The sequence below is a fragment of the Mobula hypostoma genome, chromosome 29 (genome assembly GCF_963921235.1).
Source record: "Mobula hypostoma chromosome 29, sMobHyp1.1, whole genome shotgun sequence".
NCBI classification, from domain to species: domain Eukaryota; kingdom Metazoa; phylum Chordata; class Chondrichthyes; order Myliobatiformes; family Myliobatidae; genus Mobula; species Mobula hypostoma.
This window is the reverse complement of record NC_086125.1, coordinates 31,061,583-31,079,848: the sequence shown is the minus strand read 5'-3', so window position 1 is coordinate 31,079,848 and position 18,266 is coordinate 31,061,583. Positions and strand designations below refer to the sequence as shown.

Genomic DNA, 18,266 nt, shown 5'->3' with positions numbered 1-18,266 from the left:
TGGTTCCTTGTAGCCAGTTGCCTAGATTGCAAGGAGACTGAAGGAATCCTTTCCAAGGTTGAGTGGACTCATGGATACCAGTGGTCGCATTAGCCAAGATGGATAGATTTGTCAGGATCTGTGGTGATTTTAAGGTCACCATCAATGCAGTATAGAAAGTAGACCAATGCCATCTTGTTAGAATAGAGGATATCTTTGCAAAGCTTTCTGGAGGAAATCACTTTCGCAAAGTAGACTTAGATGAAGCCTTCCTACAAATGGTGATGATCAGGTGCTGCAAGACTGCCAGGCAGTCAGTGTTACCTGGATGACATCATAATTATCGTGAGGATGACAAGGAGCATCTCCAAAATCTCTAGACAGTGTTAACGTGATTGGAAGATTATGAGCTTGGCACAATGAAACAAGCGTGAATTCTTTAAACCCAGCATCACGTATCATGGTTACACTATTGATGCACAAGTATTGCACATGTGTGCTGAGAAAATTCAAGCAGTGGTGAATACTCCAAGGTCAAAGTATGTGTCACAGTTATGGACATTTTTTAGGATTTGTCAATTACCATAACAAGTTCCTGTCAAACCTGACTACAGTACTCCACCCCTTGAACTAATTGCTACAGATAGGAAGAAATGGCAATGGACAAAGCACTGTGAGGTGACTTTCCAAAAAGTAAAGGAAATTGTGATGCTAGACACTGTACTCACTCATTATGATCGACAACGTGCAGTGAAGCTCGCCTCTGATGCCTCGCCTTATGGTATAGGTGTAATCGTGTCTCATGTTATGAGTGATGGAAGTGAACGTCCCACAGACTTTGCATCACATTCTCTTATCGATGCAGAGAAAACTTACACACAGATCGACTGTGAGACTGGTTTGGGGCATTAAATCTTTCAACCAGTACTTCTATGGGAGAGAATTTACCCTTATTTCTGATTATCCACCACTAGAGTTCATTTTCAATCTACAGAAGGGTGTTCCATGGATGGAACAGCTGCATGAATGCAGAGATGGGCTCTGTTTCTTGGAAGAAAGAATTACAAGATTGAATTCAGGATGACAACTAATGATGAAAATGCTGATGGATTGTCCCGTTTACCTTTAGAAAAGAAGTTACAAAAAAAGACACTCCTCTAAACGTATTCTCTCTAATGCAAATCGAAAGACTTCTTATTACAGCAGAGATGATCCAAAGGGCAATCAGAAAAGACACCACAGTGTCTCAGGACTATATGGCCACCCACAATGTCAGGAATATGCATTATAAATCCAATATCCCCAGTGCCAGGATGAACTTGCTCTTGGCAGGTACTGCTTTATGTGATGATTGAGAGTTATTGTAGCACTCCAGCAGAAAGCTAAAGTGTTGAGGATCTACATGCCAAACATCTAGGCATGGTCAAAATGAAAGCGTTGGCTGAAAGCTTTGTCTGATCACCTGGGATTGATCAGCAGATCCAGCAGTTTGCCATGGACTGCTCAGGATGCCAACATGTCCAGAAGATGCCAAGACCAGCGCCTCTCAGTCCCTGAGGATTCTTGCAGATTTTGCCAGACCATGCATGAACACAAATTTCTTATTACAAAGCTTTCCAGCTACAAAGCTGGAAGTGTTCCCAATAACTTAGCACAGTGTTAAGGTGTTGAGAAGCCTCTTCTCAAGGACTAGTACTGCAGAACATTTCGTCAGTGATAATGGACTGTCCATTTGTTGTGGAACGCAGCAGACCAGACATCATCTGTAGGAAGAAGCACAGTCGACGTTTCAGGCTGAGACCTTTCTTCCTGGCCTGCTGCGTTCCACCAGCATTTTGTGTGTGTTGCTTGAATTTCCAGCATCTGCAGATTTCCTCGTGTTTGCGTGACAATTTGTTGTGGAACAGTTTGTCATTCCTGAAAATGAATGGAATAAGACATATTACATCTGCATTGTGCCATCAGCAACAAATGGCTTAGCAGAAAGATTTGTCCAGAGTCTAAAGAACCCACTGCGAGCAATGTCCCCAGAACACACTACAGTGACACTGAATCGAAAGTTTGACAATTTGCTTCTTGCATTTCGCAATACAATGCACTCCACAACCAACAACTCACCAGATATGTGGTCCCTGGATTATCTCTTTCGCTCATGGTCGGATATCCTCAAACCCATTCTCAAAAGGAGTAAGTTGGACTAGCAGCTGAAACAAATTGAGGGCTCTCAAACTATTTCACTCCTGGACAAATAGTCCTGTTGCAGGACTGCAGAGGTGATAAAAAGTGGGTACTTAAAAAGATTCAGAATGGAACTGGACCGCTTTCCGACACAATAAGAGATTGCATCTGATGTCATCTGAAGACAACACATAGACCAGTTAAGGACAGCAGAGTCAATTGTTAGAGAAGGAAGTGTCCAGAGCAGTCAGAACCACTTACTGCTTTTCAGAGTAAGCGCCTACAATCACCACGGAGGAGGCCCCACAACCTGAGATTGTTTCACAGCCACATCTCACCTGCCAAGCAAAGTCAGGAAAGATGTAATCTTCCCATAAGAGTAAGAAATTGTCCCCAGTGATTAAAGCTTTATGCTTGAATGGGACAATGGGACAATTTAAAATTTACTATTTCATTAATATCTATATTGTAGTTGTATGTGTGTGTATGTATATAGGTATGTGTATATTTATCTGAAACGTCAGCTCTGTGTCTCTTTCACTGACGAGGTCTGTCAGCTTGTTCTATTGTACCGCAAATTTCCAGTATGTTACTGTTTGTTTGATTTTTAATATCTGTTGAGTCTCAGCTGCCCACTGTAATGCAATTTTGTGAACTTACCTCATTTTTAATTTTTGAACTGTTTACAAGAAACAGGAATTCTGCCAGCAGCATACTCAGGCACAGATGTGTGTGAATTGTAATTCGAATGCTTCGGATGGAACGACAATAGAGGAAGATGATGACTGAGAGCAGAAGACAGAAAACTGACAATGACAGTCCAACATAAGTGATTAATTCCAGATTCTTCTCATCAGCCGCCTTGGTAAGACAGAGAGAAAAAAATGAGTTGAAATATCTAATAATCCAAATTACTCCACTTGTGCTACAACAATCAAAAAGGAAAACTTAATCAATGATGTGCAGGACCATATCTGTTCATTCCCATGCCTTGCAAAATTCTAGGACATTATATGATATGACAATATATTTTACCTGCATAAGCATACAGTGAAATCCCACTGTCCAATTGTTTGCAAATCTCAATGTTCAGAAAATCAGAAACAGGTTTAATATCACTAAAATATGTTATGAAATCTGTTGTTTTGCAGCAGATGTTGCAAATCATAATAATAAAAACTACAAATTACAATCAATAAATACAAATATATAGCCACCATACAACCATGAATGTAGAGTAGAGCAGTGGGCAAAGCATGCATCTTCGAGGTGCCCCACTTTTGACTGTCAGCTAGGAGGAGATTATTTCTGACCCACACTGACTGTGGTCTTCCAGCAAGGAAGTCAAGGATCCAGTTGTTGAGGGAGGTACAGAGGCTTGGGTTTTACAGCTTGTTGATTAGAACTGAGGGTATGATTGTATTGAATGCTGAGCTGTAATCAACAAACAGTAGGTTGATATAGATATTAGTGCGCAGACGTGGGAAGTGTCAGAGGCATTGGCGGCAGCAGAAGGCAGGCAGAACACTGCCAAACAAAGTGACTTCTTTCTCCTTGCATGGGGGTTTTTCTTATTTTTTTAAACCATTAAAGAGATGGGGTCAAGCAGAGTGGCCATCGTTGAAGCAGCCATTCACGGAGTGGGGGATAGAGTCAGAGTGGGAACTTAGAGGCTTTGACTCAAGAGGCGGCGACGAGAAGAGGCTGAAGCCAAGGAAACGGGCAAGAAGAGTAGTTTCTTCCTTCCATTATTACTGATTTGGTCTTGGTTGCCCATAGTACAGTGCAGGCAGGTTGGCGGATATGGCAGTGGAATGCTCCTCCTGTAGGAGGTAGGAATTTATGGAACCTGATGACTACACCTGTTGGAAGTGCAATCAACTCCAGCTCCTGAAAGAATGCATTAAGGAGCTGGAGCTATTGGATAAACTAAGGATCATCTGGGAGGCAGAGCAATTGACAGATAAGATTTGGAGCAGGTGGATACACCCAGAGTGCAGAATTCAGGGAGTAGATGGGTGAACACAGAGAGGTAAAGAGAGAAAGAAGTCAGTGCAGGGTCCCCCTGTGGCCATTCCCCTGAGCAACAGGTATACTCCTATAGATACTGCTGAGGGGGATGACCTATCTGGGCAAGGCAGCAGCAACCAGACCAATAGCTCTGTGGTTGGCTCTGAGCCTCGGAAGGGTAAGGTGAGGACAGGTGGAGCAATAGTTATAGGGAACTCGATAGTTGGGGGAAAGATAGGAAATCCTGCGGCAGCAAAAGAGATGCCAGGCTAATGTGTTGCCTCTCGTATGCTAGGGTCCAGGATATCCAAGCAGTTGCAGAATATTCTTGAAGGGGTGGGTGAGCAGCCAGAGGTCATGGTACATATTGGTTACCAATGACATAGGCAGGAGAGGGGTAGAGGTCCTGCTCAGTAAGTTAAGGTAGTTAGGAAGGAACCTGAAGAGCAGGATATCCAGGGTAGTAATCAATGGATTACTTCCAGTACCATGAGCTAGGGAAGGTCAGAACAGGAAGATAGCACAGATGAATGAGTGGCTGAGGAGATGGTGCAGGGGACAGGGTTTCAAGTTCTTGGATCACTGGAACCTTTTCTGGGGAAGGGGTAACCTCTACAAGTGGGAGGGGTTGCACCTGAACTGGAGCAGAACCACTATCCTGAGAGGGAGGTTTGCTGATGCTATTGGGGAGAGTTTAAACTAGATTTGCAGGAGAGTGGGAACCAAAGTGAAGAAGCAGAGGATGGGGCAGTTGGCACACAAATAGACAGCTTGTAGGGAGTTTGTGAGGAAGGATAGGCAGATGATAGAGCAAGGATGCACTCAGCCAGATTGTTTGAGATGTGTCTATTTTAATGCAAGGATTATCATAAACAAGACAGATGAACTTAGAGTGTGGATCAATATGTGCAACTATGACGTTGTGCCCATTACAGATACTTGGATGCCTCAGGGGCAGGAAGGGCTGCTGAGTGTGCTGGGCTTTAGGTATTTCAAAAAGGACAGAGAAGGAAGCAAAAGAGGTGGGGGCATGGCACTGCTAATCAGGGATAGTATCACGGCTGTAGAAAAGGAGGAAGTCATGGTGGGATTGTCTACTGAGTCAGTATGGGTGGCAGTCAAAAACAGGAAGGGGGCAATAACTGTAATGGGTGTTTTTATAGATACCCCCCATTGTAACAGAGACATCGAGGAGCAGATAGGGAAGCAGATTCTGTAACGGTGCAGTAATAATAGGGTTGTTGTGATGGGTGATTTTAACTTTCCTAATATTGACTGGTGTCTCCATAGAGCAAAAGGTTTGGATGGGATAGAGTTTGTTAGGTGTGTTCAGGAAGATTTCCTGGCACAATATGTAGATAAGCAAACTAGAAGAGAGGCTGTACTTGATCTGATATTGGGAAATGAGCCTGGTCAGCTGTCAAATCTCTCAGTGGGATAGGTAGTGATCACAACTCTATCTCCTTTACCAAAGTGCTGAAGAGGGAAAGGAGCAGACAACTTGGGAAAACATTTAATTGGGGTATGATGTTATTAGGCAGAAACTGGGAAATGCACAGCGCAATTGTAGCAAAGGTTCATGGCATGGCATTCTGCATAGGTAAATTCCACTGAGGCAGGGAAAGGATGGTAGTGTACAAAGGATGTGGAAAATCTTGTTAAGAAGAAAAGAAAAGTCTACAAAAGGTTCAAGAAACTAGGTGCTGTTAGAGTACTAGAAAATTACAAGATTGCCAGGAAGGAGATTAAAAATGAAATTAGGAGAGCTGGAAGGGGCCTTGCAAGCAGGATTAAGGAAAACACCAAGACATTCTACAAGTATGTGAAGAGCAAGAGGATAGGCCGTAGGAGAATAGGACAAATCAGGTGTGATAGTGGAAACATGCGCATAGAGTCGGAGGAGGAAATTAATGAATACTTTGCTTCAATATTCATCAGGGAAAAAGAGTTTGGCAGTTGTGGGGATGAATTACAGTGGACTAAAATGCTTGAACATACAGACATTAAGAAAGAGGATGTGCTGGAGCTTTTGAAAAGCATTAAGTTAGATAAGGCTCCAGGTCCAGAAATGATATACCCCAGGCTACTGTGGGAAGTGAGGGAGGAGATTGCTGAGCCTCTGGTGATGATCTTTGCATCATCAATATGGCCGGGAGAAGTACCAGAGAATTGGAGGGTTGCAAATGTTGTTTGCTTGTTCAAGAAAGGGAGTAGAGATAATCCAGGAAATTATAGACCAGTGAGTCTTACTTCAGTGGTGGGCAAGTTGTTGGAGAAATTCCTGACAGGCAAGATTTATGAGCATTTGGAGAGACATAACTTGATTAGGGACAGTTAGCATGGCTTTGTCAAGGGCAGGTTGTGCCTTACGAGTCTGATTGAATTCTTTGAGGATGTAACAAAACACATTGATGAAGATACAGCAGTGGATGCAGTGTACATGGATTTCAGTAAGGCATTAGATAAGGTTCCCCATACAAGGCTCATTCAGAAAGTAAGGGGGTATGGGATCCAAGGAGACCTTGCTTGGTGGATTTAGAATTGGCTTCCTCACAGAAGGCAAAGGGTGATTGTAAATGGTTTGTATTTTGAATAGAGGTCGGTGACCAGTGGTGTTCTGCAGGGATCTGTTCAGGGACCCCTCCTCTGTGATTTTTATAAGTGACCTAGATGAGGAAGTAGAAGGGTGGGTAAGAACATTTGCTGATGACACAAAAGTTGGGGATGTTGTGTATAGTCTGGAGGGTTGTCAGGGCATTGATAGGCTGCGGAACTGGACTGAGAAGTGGCAGATGATGCTCAACCCAGTTAAGTGTGAAGTGGTTCATTTTGGTAGGCAGAATATAATACTAATGATAAGACTTTTGGCAATGTGGAAGATCAGAGAGATCTTAGGGTCCATGTCCATAGGACACTCAAAGCTGCTACACAGGATGAGTGTTGTTAAGAAGGAGTATGGTGTGTTGGCCTTCATCAGCCATGGGATTGTGTTCAAAAGCTGTGAGGTAACATTGCAGCTATAAAAGATCTTAGACCCCACATGGAGTACTGTGTACAGTTCTAGCCACTTCACCACTGGAAGGATGTGGATACTATAGAAAGAGTGCAGAGGAGATTTACACAGATATTGCCTGGATGGTGAGCTTGCCGTATGAGAATAGGTTGAGTGAAGTTGGCTTTTTCTCCTTGGAGTAATGGAGGGTGAGAGGTGCCCTGATAGAGGTGTAGAAGATTATTAGAGGCATTGATCGTGTCGATAGCCAGAGGCTTTTTCCCAGGGCTGAAATAGCTAACATGAAGGGGGCATAGTTTTAAGGTGCTTGGAAGGAGGTGCGGATGGGATGTCAGAGGTAGGTTTTTCCACAGAGAGAGTGGTGGGTGCGTTGAATGCACTACCAGTAATGGTGGTAGAGGCAGATACAATAGGGTTTATTAGAGACTCTGAGATAGTTATATAGAACTTAGAAAAATAGAGGACTATGCTGTAGGGAAATTCTAGGTAGGTTCTAGAGTAGGTTACATGGTCAGCATAACATTGTGGGCCAAAGGGCCTGTAATATGCTGTAGATTTCTATGTTCTATTAATTTTGTCCAGGTGAGCCAAAACCGAGAGGAGAGCCAATGAGATTGTATTTTGCTTGTCACCTCAATAGGTCTACAGTGGATGTAGTGGGGCCAGGTCCTTGCTTAGGCAGGAGGTGATTTGGCCTTGACTAACTTCTCAAAGCATTTCATCGCAGTAGAAATGTGTGCCTCTGATCCATAGTCATTGAGACAGATCATAAACACAAGATACTCTGCAGATGCTGGGGTCAAATCTCCAGTCTATTGGTATGAACATAGAATTCTCCAACTTCTGGTAATTTCCACCCCCTCCCTTCCCATATCCCTATTTCACTCTGTCCCCTCCCCCAGCTGCCTATCATCTCCCTCATGGTTCCGCCTCCTTCTACTACCCATTGTGCTTTCCCCTATTCCTTCTTCACCTTTCCTGCCTATCACCTCCCTGCTTCCCCTCCCCCACCCCTTTATCTTTCCCCTTACTGGTTTTTCACCTGGAACCTACCTGCCTTCTCCTTCCCACCCTCCCCCCGCCTTCTTTATAGTGCCTCTGCCCCCTCCCTCTTCAGTCCTAATGAAGGGTTCCGGCCCGAAATGTTGACTGATCGGTTCCACGGATGCTGCCCGACCTGCTGAGTTCCTCCAGTGTGTTGTGACTGTTGCCTTGAGACAGATCACCCTGCTCTTCCTGGGCACTGATATGACTGTCACTCTGTCACTCTTTTGAAACAGGTGGGAACTTCTGACTGCAGCAGTGAGAGATTGAAGATGACTTTGAACAGTCCTGGTAGTTGGCTGGCACAGGTTTTCAGAGCCCTCTCAGGGTCTGACTTCTTGCTAGGGTTCACCCTTTTGAAAGATGTTCTGATATTGGCCTCGGAGACAGATTACAGGGTCCCAGGTGCTGCAGGGAACTACACAGATGCAGCTTTAGTCTCCCTTTCAAATCCTGTACAAAAGGCATTGAGCTTATCTGGGAATGAAGCATCGCGCTCATTCATGATGTTAGGTTTCACTTCGTAGGAACCTGCAAACCCCACCAGAGCTGATGATTCCATCCTTAACCTCAACTAAAATTGTTACTTTTCTCTTAAAGTAGCCTTCTGTAGGTAGTACCTGAATTTTTTTTCTATAGTTATAGTCATCACTATAACTAGTGATGGGGTGGGGATGGGAGGTGGGGAGGAGAAGATGGTGACATGACGCAGCGCACGCAGCCGCTCCGAAATGATATCGTATTTGTTAAGTAGGTACCATGCACAATACTGATTTGATGGAGACAGACGTGAAATGCATGGAGGAACATTTGGAGAAACTTCTGAAATGCCTGCTTCACTGCCGTTGCTACTGTGCGATCGAGAATCTCGGGAGGGAAAGGCCCCATATCCTCGGCTTTGCCTATTGCCTGTTGCCGGGGCTGGGGTCGAAGCGCTCGGCAGAGATGGTGCTCGGTGCTCGATGTCAGAGGGCTGGTCGGAGGCTCGAATTTTTTGGACAGACTCAAGAGTCAGCTGTGGTCGGGTGCTTCCAGGGTGCTGCATCGGCAAGTTTGCAGCGCTGAAGGTTCATGGCAGGAAGAGAGTTTCTCTTCCTTCTACCGTCTGCGTGAGATGATGGGACTTTTGAGAGATTTTGAGACTTTTTTTTAACCGTGCCCACAGTCTGTTCTTTATCAAATTACGGTATTGCTTTGCACTGTTGTAACTATATGTTATAATTATGTGGTTTTTGTCAGTTTTTTTAGTCTTGGTTTGTCTTGTGTTTCTGTGATATCATTCTGGAGGAACAAATTGTATCATTTCTTAATGCGTGCATTACTAAATGACAATAAAAGAGGACTGTGTGTCCTCATAATCTACGTTTGTAATAATCTAATCTAATCCATGGCTTTTGGTTTGGGTATGTCCAGTATGTTCTTGAAGTTATACACTCATCCACACAGATCTTGATGAAGTCAGTGACAACTGTGGTGTATTCATTCAGATTCAAAAATGATAGATGATTCAAAATGTGTAGATGTTGAGAGCCTTCTTCCAACTGGAATGGTTGAAATCTCCTGCGATTATCTGGAAGGTATCAGAGTGCAGTTTTGTGCTGCTGATTATGATGCTCAGTTCCTCCAATGCCTGCCTGACATTGGCCTGAGGCGCTACCAGGATGGTGCCAGAAAACTTCCCCAGAAGATAAAATAGACAATATTTGACCTCTTGATGCTCCAGGTTGGGCAGGACTGAAACAGAACTGCCATGATTGCACATGACAATGAGAAAATCCTAAAGCATACTCCACCTCCTCTGCCTTTAAAAGACTGAGTTGTCCAAGTTGTCCTGTCTTTGTGGAGAATGGCATCCAAAATTGTGGGTGTGAGCCACGTTTCCATAAAACAGAATAGACGTCTTCAATTATATTTTCAAGAGACTATGCACTCACCAGCAGGATAGCCGGGAGGATAACTGGGAGTGGAAATCTAAGCCCTCTGTGTTTCATCCATATTTGTTGACTGGCATGATGTCCCCAATTCAGTTTTCTTAAAAGGGAACTGCACTCTTGATCTAAGTCTGCTGACTAAGGTTCATCAATTTTCATTATTGATAGATTTTTTTAAAACATCTTTATATACCTTAATACTGGTGCTCTGTTTCCCACGATCCCTTGAAATGCAACATGGCTCTATTTCCTGGTCCCTTTAAATATCCTTGCAAAGTCCTTTTAAGAAAAATGTATACTATATGGAGGAAGCATTCACTGTACATAAATTGGAAGCAAGCTTTGACCCACTAATTCAGATCTAACTGGGAGAAAGCTCCCATTGAGCTACAGCTGGAAACATGCAGGCCTTCGCTCCTGGGGTGCCTCATTACATAAAGCAATGTAATGCTCACTGGAGTCAAATTCTATCCTTCAACTCATGTTGCTGATCAGTTCAATGATGAAAGCTGCAAGTCTAGGTACGCACTGTCCTAGGTCTCTCGATGTGATCTCAGGTATACAAACGGGGAGAGTAATGACTCTCAAGCCCATTCAATGGACTCCAAATGATGTGATCCTGTATTTCTCAACCTGCTCTTCCTTTCGTATTCCAAATTGGTTTACCCAGAGCGATCTCTTTCAGTTAGTACACATCAGAGAGACTTTAATCAACTATAGACTGTACCGGGATTGGAGTATGGGAAAGCAAAACGGCAAAGCTGGTCAGGTGTGTGCAACTGCATGATGTAGTTTCTGGCAAATCTTGATGAAGTTTACAGCCAAAGATATTCCATCCTTCCTTCCTGGCCTTGCCTCCATGTTCCCAGTAGACACATACTGGATTTTCAGATTTTGCTTTCCTCTGCAAGAAAGGAAAAGAAGATTATTGAATAATTATAAACAAACTTCTGGCTCTTACCCCCTTCCTTTCCAATCCTGATGAATGGTCTTGGCCTGAAACATTGACAGTTTATTCCTTTCCATAGATGCTGCCTGATCTGATTTCCTTCAGCATTTTACATGTGTCACTATAGAATAATTAGTTCTGAACCACTGACATTACAAAATTGAATATTGCTTCACTTTAAAGCAGCTGATTGTCTCAGTGTCTCTGGCTGTGTTTGTGCCTAGTCAATCTCCTCCCACCCTATAAACCAAAATACAACTTCTGTTCCCTGGCCCTTTCCAAATAAAATATTTTTTTTTCTCTCAGTCTGGATAGGAAGGCATTAGTCATTAGAAGATATTGGACAAACCTGGATGTTTTCACTGGAGTTTCTGGTGTGACCTGACAGGGATTTATCAAATTATGAGCCTTATAGACAGGAAGTGTATTTGGAGTCTTTTTTTCTCCCTGTGCAGAAATGTCAAATCGTAGAGGGAATAGCTTTATGTTAAGAGGGGGATAATTTAAAGGAGATTGTGGGGCAAGTTGTGCACCCTGAGAGAGGTGAGTGCCTGGAACGGGCTGCCCAGAGAGGTGATGGGGGTAGATATGATGGTCATGTTTAGGAGACATTTAGACAGATATGTGAACATAGAGGGATATGGACAATGAGCAAACAGAAGAAATTGATTTTAATTGGCATCGGCAGACATTGTGGCCAAAGCGCATGTTCCTGTTCTGTGTCCTAAAAGACACAGATGCAGCTGGCAACACACATTGAGCAGAAAAAAAAAAGTAGCTTTTGCAAATTTTCTCAGTCTGTGAAGTTTGGGAGCAGGCAAGGGGGGCATGGTGTGGAGTTTGGAGGACCGTGTGATCTGCTCAGCAGACATTGTATCACGAGCCAATTCAGTCCAGAAGGAAACAGTAGAGTACTAGTGTAGAAACCAGAAAATGCAGATTTTGGAATCTGGAGCCATGCACAAAATGCTGGAGTTCAAGCAGCATCTGTGGGGGTGGGGGTGAGACCGTTCACCTGGTCTTACAATAAGTCCTTTATAAAAGTAAAGTCGGCTGTTGGTTATCATCACTAAAGCCTGATCAGGTTCCAGATTATTTTACCATATTTATACAAGGTAAGGTATGAAATCAAGTTTTCTAATATTTACTTGAGACCTTGGAACACAAGTTCTGCGACTTGACCATAACCATTTCACCTCCTTACGCAGCATAAATGTATGTCTTCTATTTTCCTGATGATGCTTTGTGGCAGCTCCTTTGTATTGTCATTGGTCTTTCTGTAAAGACACTGATGCTATTTGGATCGTCTTTCCATTCAGGCAAGGTATACAAACCTCATCTTTCTAAACCATAAGACTGTAAGATATTGGAGCAGAATTAGGCCATTTGGCCCATTGAGTCTGCTCTGCCACTTCATCATGGCTGATCCATTACTCCTCTCAGCCCCAATTATCTGCCTTCCCACCCTCCATATCCCCTCATGCCCTAACTAATCAGGGATCTATCAAACTCTGCCTTAAATATATCCAATGATTTAACTTCCACAGCTGCCTGTGACAACAAATTCCACAGATGCACCAAACTCTGGTTAAACAAATTCCTCCTCATCTCTATTCTAAAAGGATGCCCCACTATTCTGAGGCTGTGTCCTCTGGTCTCAGACTCTCCCACCATAGGAGAGGTCCTCTCCACATCTGCTCTAAAAAGGGCTTTCAACAATCAATGGGTTTCAATTAAGTCACCCCTCATTTTTCAGAATTCCAGTGGATTCCAGAGTCATCGAGCACTCTTCACATGACAAGCCATTTAACCCCAGAAACATTTTTGTGAACCTTTTTTGAACCCTATCCTGTTTCAGCACATCCTTTCTAACTAAGATAAGGGGCTTAACTGCTCAAGTGAAGCATCTGCTCATTGTCCATATCCCTCTATGTTTACATATCTGTCTAGGTGTCTCCTAAACATGACCATCATATCTACCCCCATCACCTCTCTGGGCAGCCCATTCCAGAGACTCACCTCTCTCAGGGTGCACAACTTGCCCCACAATCTCCTTTAAATTATCCCCCTCTTAACATAAAACATTTATACTGTTTTATAAAGTCTCAACAATACACCCTTATTTTTAGGTTCTAGTCCTCTTGAAATGAATGCAAACTTCATATTTGCCTTCCTCAACACAGACTCAACCTGCAAATTAACCATCAGAGAATCTTGCACAAGGACTCCCAAATCCCTCTGTGCCTCAGTCTTTTTTGTTATTTTCTCTCCATTTAGATAAAGTCAACCCTTTCATTTCTTCTACGAAAGTGCATGGCCATACACTTCTTGACACTGTATTCCATGTGCCACATTTTTGTCTATTCTTCTAATCTGTCTGTCCTCTGTAGCCTCTTTTCTTTCTCAAAACTACCTGCCTCCTACTTGTATTCATATTGTGTGCCCACTTTACAAAAAAGCCGCAATTCCATCATCCAAATAATTGACGTATAGCATAAAAAGAATTGATCCCAACACAGACCCCTGTGGAACACCACTAGTCACCAGCAACCAACCAGAAAAGAATCCCTTTAATTCCACCACTTTGTCTCCTACCAATCAGCCACTGCTTTATTCATGCTAGAATCTTTCCTGTAATACCATGGGCTTGTTGCTTGTTAAGCAGCCTCACATGTGGCACCCTGTCAAAGGCCTTCTGAAAATCCATATACAGACCATCAACTGATTCTACTTTGTCTATCCTGCTTGTTATTTCTTCAAACAATTCCAACAGATTGGTCAGGCAAGATTTTCCCTTGAGGAAACCATGCTGACTACAGCCAATTTTATCATGTGCCCCTAAGTACCCTGAAATAACACCCTTAATAATTGACTCCAACATCTCTCAACCACTGAGGTCAGACTAATTGGTCTATCATTTCCTTTCTTCCACCTCTTTCCCTTTTGAAGAGTGGAGTAACATATGCAATTTCCAGTCTTGTGGAACCATTCCAGAATTTAGTGATTCTTGAAGGATCCTCCACAATCTCATTCAGAACCCTGTATCATGGTCCGGATTGGGGTCCCTTTAAATTTACCTTGTTTATGTTACGATCCGGACCATTGATTCCCTGTTTTCCCGTGTCCCTCGACTTTGGTAATTAGAGGCAATTAACACTGGGCTGAACCGGTAGTTTATAGTCTCCAGCTTTCAGCCATTCGGCGCGGGAGCATCTGCAAAGTCATCTAGGGTACGGTGTGCCGATGTCATCCGGCTGGAGCAAGCCTAGTCTCTGCAGAAACGAGTGCTGGTAATTCGCCTCTCCTCGCCGGAGCAACCCTGTCCAGTTACTTCGCCAAAGCGAGCCTGCAAAGTTTCCTCACCGAGGTGGGTCCATCAGTTAACCCGCCAGAGGGAATCAAGAACCGCTGTCTACTGTTCCCGGGCTGAGTCGAGAGCTCACCATTACCCGAAGGCTCCAAGTCAAGTCCTGGCTCTGGCGGCATTCAAGCACCAAGTCAAGTCCTGTCCCTGGCGGCTTCCCAGTTCTGAGTCAAGTCCTGGCCCTGGCGGTCTGTGATTCCTATCCTACCCCCTTGTCTGAATCCCTTCTCTGCCCCTCTCGACTCTAGCCCTCATCTGCAGCCCCTGCCTGCACTTCGGTCTAGTTCCATCACCGGAACTAGATAGGTACTGTCTGGTGTTCATTTGTGTGGTCTTGTCTTGTCTTGTCTTGTCTTGTCCTCGCCTCCATGGGGTAAGTCAGGCCATCGTGCCGTTGCCCCACGGGGGGTCATGTCCTGTCTTGTCTTGTTTTCGCCTCCGCGGGGTAAGTCAGGCCGTAATGCCGTCTGTGTATGTGTCCATGGTTCCATGTACCTGCTCCCCGAAACCGAGGCTCTGTGTTCCCATGTTCCTCCTCTCCCTAGCCCAAGTCGTGTCCATGCCTGGTTCTGGGGTCCTTGCCCAGTCTCGGGCTCGGAGTCCATACCCTAGCCCCTTCATGTCTCCTCTAGTTCTGGGAGCCGATTCCGAGTCCTAGCCCAGACCCTTTGTCCCAGCCTAGTCGTAGTCCTCAGTCCTTGTCCAGTTCACTACTCCTGCTCCTGCCTAGCTCTCCTGATATCGAACAATAAACTAAATTTAATTAACCTCACAAGATGTGTCTTCCATTTGGGTCCACCCTTGCTCCCAATGCCCCACCATTGTGACACACTGGGGTGTGCTTTATCTGGTCCAGGTGACTTACTTACCATCAGGCCTTTCAGTTTCACAAGAAATTTCTTCCTTGTAATGGTAAATTCACACACTTCATGACCCCTGACACATGGACCTTCCACCATACTGCTATATGTCTATGAAGGTTCTCAGTCATCCAGATCATTGTGTATCAAGCAGTAGTAAATCAAGACAACTGTGTTGTCTAGAAGCCATTTCACCTCTCATCCAATAGGCATCTTTTGTTCTGATCTACAGTGCGTAGTTTTCAGGCCTATGAACTCTGAGTTGTTTAAAGGTAAAGCAGTCACATGTGGGTCATTAAGAGTCATAGAGGTAATGAGAGGGTCATTTGTCTTATGTTTGCAAGAATGGAGGTGTGAACTGTTGTGCAGATGCCAGGTAGAGATGTTAGGACAAAACAACCACTTCACAAATCGATGGCACAACAAAGGAGAGCTAACACCTCAGGTCCATATTTGGCTGTATATCTACACCCTCATGACAAGGGACACTCCTTTGATTATAACAATGTGCACATTTTAGACAGGGAGAACTGAAAGAGGGGTTAAAGAAGCCATCTTTGACAAACTGGAAAACCCATCCCTAAACAGAGGGGGTGGGGTATGACACCACCTATCAGCTACTTACAACGCAGTTCTAACATCTCTACCCCAGCTCCTGGGTAAGAGTGACCATAATATGGTGGAATTCTTCATTAAGATGGAGAGTGACATAGTTAAATCAGTAACAAAGGTTCTGAACTTAAAGAAGGGTAACTTTGAAGGTATGAGATGTAAATTAGCTAAGATAGACTTAAAGGGTTGACGGTGAATATGCAATGGCAAGCATTTAAAGATCGCATGGATGCACTACAACAATTGTTCATCCCAGTTTGGCAAAAGAATAAACCAGGGAAGGTGGTGCACCTGTGGCTGACAAGGGAAATTAGAGATAGTATCAAGTCCAAAGAAGAAACATACAAATTAGCCAGAAAAAGCAGCACACCTGAGGACTGGGAGAAATTCAGAGTCCAGCAGAGGAGGACAAAGGGCTTGATTAGGAAAGGGAAAAAAAATTATGAGAGAAAGCTGGCAGGGAACATAAAAACTGACTGTAAAAGCTTTTATAGATATGTGAAAAGAAAAAGATTGGTTAAGACAAATGTAGGTCCCTTACGGTCAGAAACAGGTGAATTGATCATGGGGAACAAGGACATGGCAGACCAATTGAATAACTACTTTGGTTCTGTCTTCACTAAGGAGGACATAAATAATCTTGCGGAAATATTAGGGGACTGAGGGTCTAGTGTGATGGAGGAACTGAGGGAAATACATGTTAGTAGGGAAATGGTGTTAGGTAAATTGAAGGGATTAAAGGCAGATAAATCCCCCGGGCCAGATGGTCTGCATCCCAGAGTGCTTAAGGAAGTAGCCCAAGAAATAGTGGATGCATTAATGATAATTTTTCAAAACTTTTTAGATTCTGGATTAGTTCCTGAGGATTGGAGGGTGGCTAATGTAACCCCGCTTTTTCAAAAAGGAGGGAGAGAGAAACCAGGGAACTATAGACCAGTTAGCCTGACATCGGTGGTGGGGAAAATGCTAGAGTCAGTTATCAAAGATGTGATAACAGCACATTTAGAAAGCGGTGAAATCATCAGACGAAGTCAGCATGGATTTGTGAAAGGAAAATCATGTCTGACGAATCTCATAGAATTTTTTGAGGATGTAACTAGTAGTGTGGATAAGGGAGAACCAGTGGATGTGGTATATTTGGATTTTCAAAAGGCTTTTTACAAGGTCCCACACAGGAGATTAGTGTGCAAACTTAAAGCACATGGTATTGGGGGTATGGTATTGATGTGGATAGAGAATTGGTTAGCAGACAGGAAGCAAAGAGTGGGAATAAATGGGACCTTTTCAGAATGGCAGGCAGTGATGAGTGGGGTACCGCAAGGCTCAGTGCTGGGACCCCAGTTGTTTACAATATATATTAATGATTTAGATGAGGGAATTAAATGCAACATCTCCAAGTTTGCGGATGACAGGAAGCTGGGCGGCAGTGGTAGCTGTCAGGAGGATGCTCAGAGGATGCATGGTGACTTGGGTAGTTTAGCTGAGTGGGCAAATTCATGACAGATGCAGTTTAATGCGGATAAATGTGAGGTTATCCACTTTGGTGGCAAAAACAGGAAAACAGATTATTATCTGAATGGTGGCCGATTAGGAAAAGGGAAGGTGCAACGAGACCTGGGTGTCGTTATACACCAGTCATTGAAAGTGGGCATGCAGGTACAGCAGGCAGTGAAAAAGGCGAACGGTATGCTGGCATTTATAGCGAGAGGATTCGAGTACAGGAGCAGGGAGGTACTACTGCAGTTATACAAGGCCTCGGTGAGACCACACCTAGAGTATTGTGTGCAGTTTTGGTCCCCTAATCTGAGGAAAGACATTCTTGCCATAGAGGGAGTACAAAGAAACTTCACCAGATTGATTCCTGGTATGGCAGGACTTTCATATGTTGAAAGACTGGATCGGCTAGGCTTATATTCTCTGGAATTTAGAAGATTGAGGGGGGATCTGATTGAAACGTATAAAATCCTAAAGGGATTGGACAGGCTAGATGCAGGAAGATTGTTCCCGATGTTGGGGAAGTCCAGAACGAGGGGTCACAGTTTGAGGATAAAGGGGAAGCCTTTTAGGACCGAAGTGAAAGTGTTGAATCTGTGGAATTCTCTGCCACAGGAAACAGTTGAGGCCAGTTCATTGGCTATATTTAAGAGGGAGTTAGATTTGGCCCTTGTGGCTAAGGGGATCAGGGGGTATGGAGAGAAGGCAGGTACAGGGTTCTGAGTTGGATGATCAGCCATGATCGTACTGACTGCTGGCGCAGGCTTGAAGGGCCGAATGGCCTACTCCTACACCTATTTTCTATGTTTCTATGTTTCTCCATAAGAGTTCA

General features: G+C 43.9%; 1 protein-coding gene across 1 annotated transcript in view; it reads right to left on the bottom strand.

The window, feature by feature from the left end:
• LOC134339366 (adhesion G protein-coupled receptor E5-like) overlaps positions 1–18,266 on the bottom strand; it is a 137,129-nt gene that overhangs the window by 36,768 nt on the left and 82,095 nt on the right. The window contains exons 12-13 of the mRNA XM_063035806.1: positions 10,883–11,059; positions 2,818–3,018 (exon numbers count right to left, since the gene is read on the bottom strand). Of these exons, the coding sequence (XP_062891876.1) occupies positions 2,818–3,018; positions 10,883–11,059 (378 nt within the window). The remainder of the gene's footprint in view (positions 1–2,817; positions 3,019–10,882; positions 11,060–18,266) is intronic.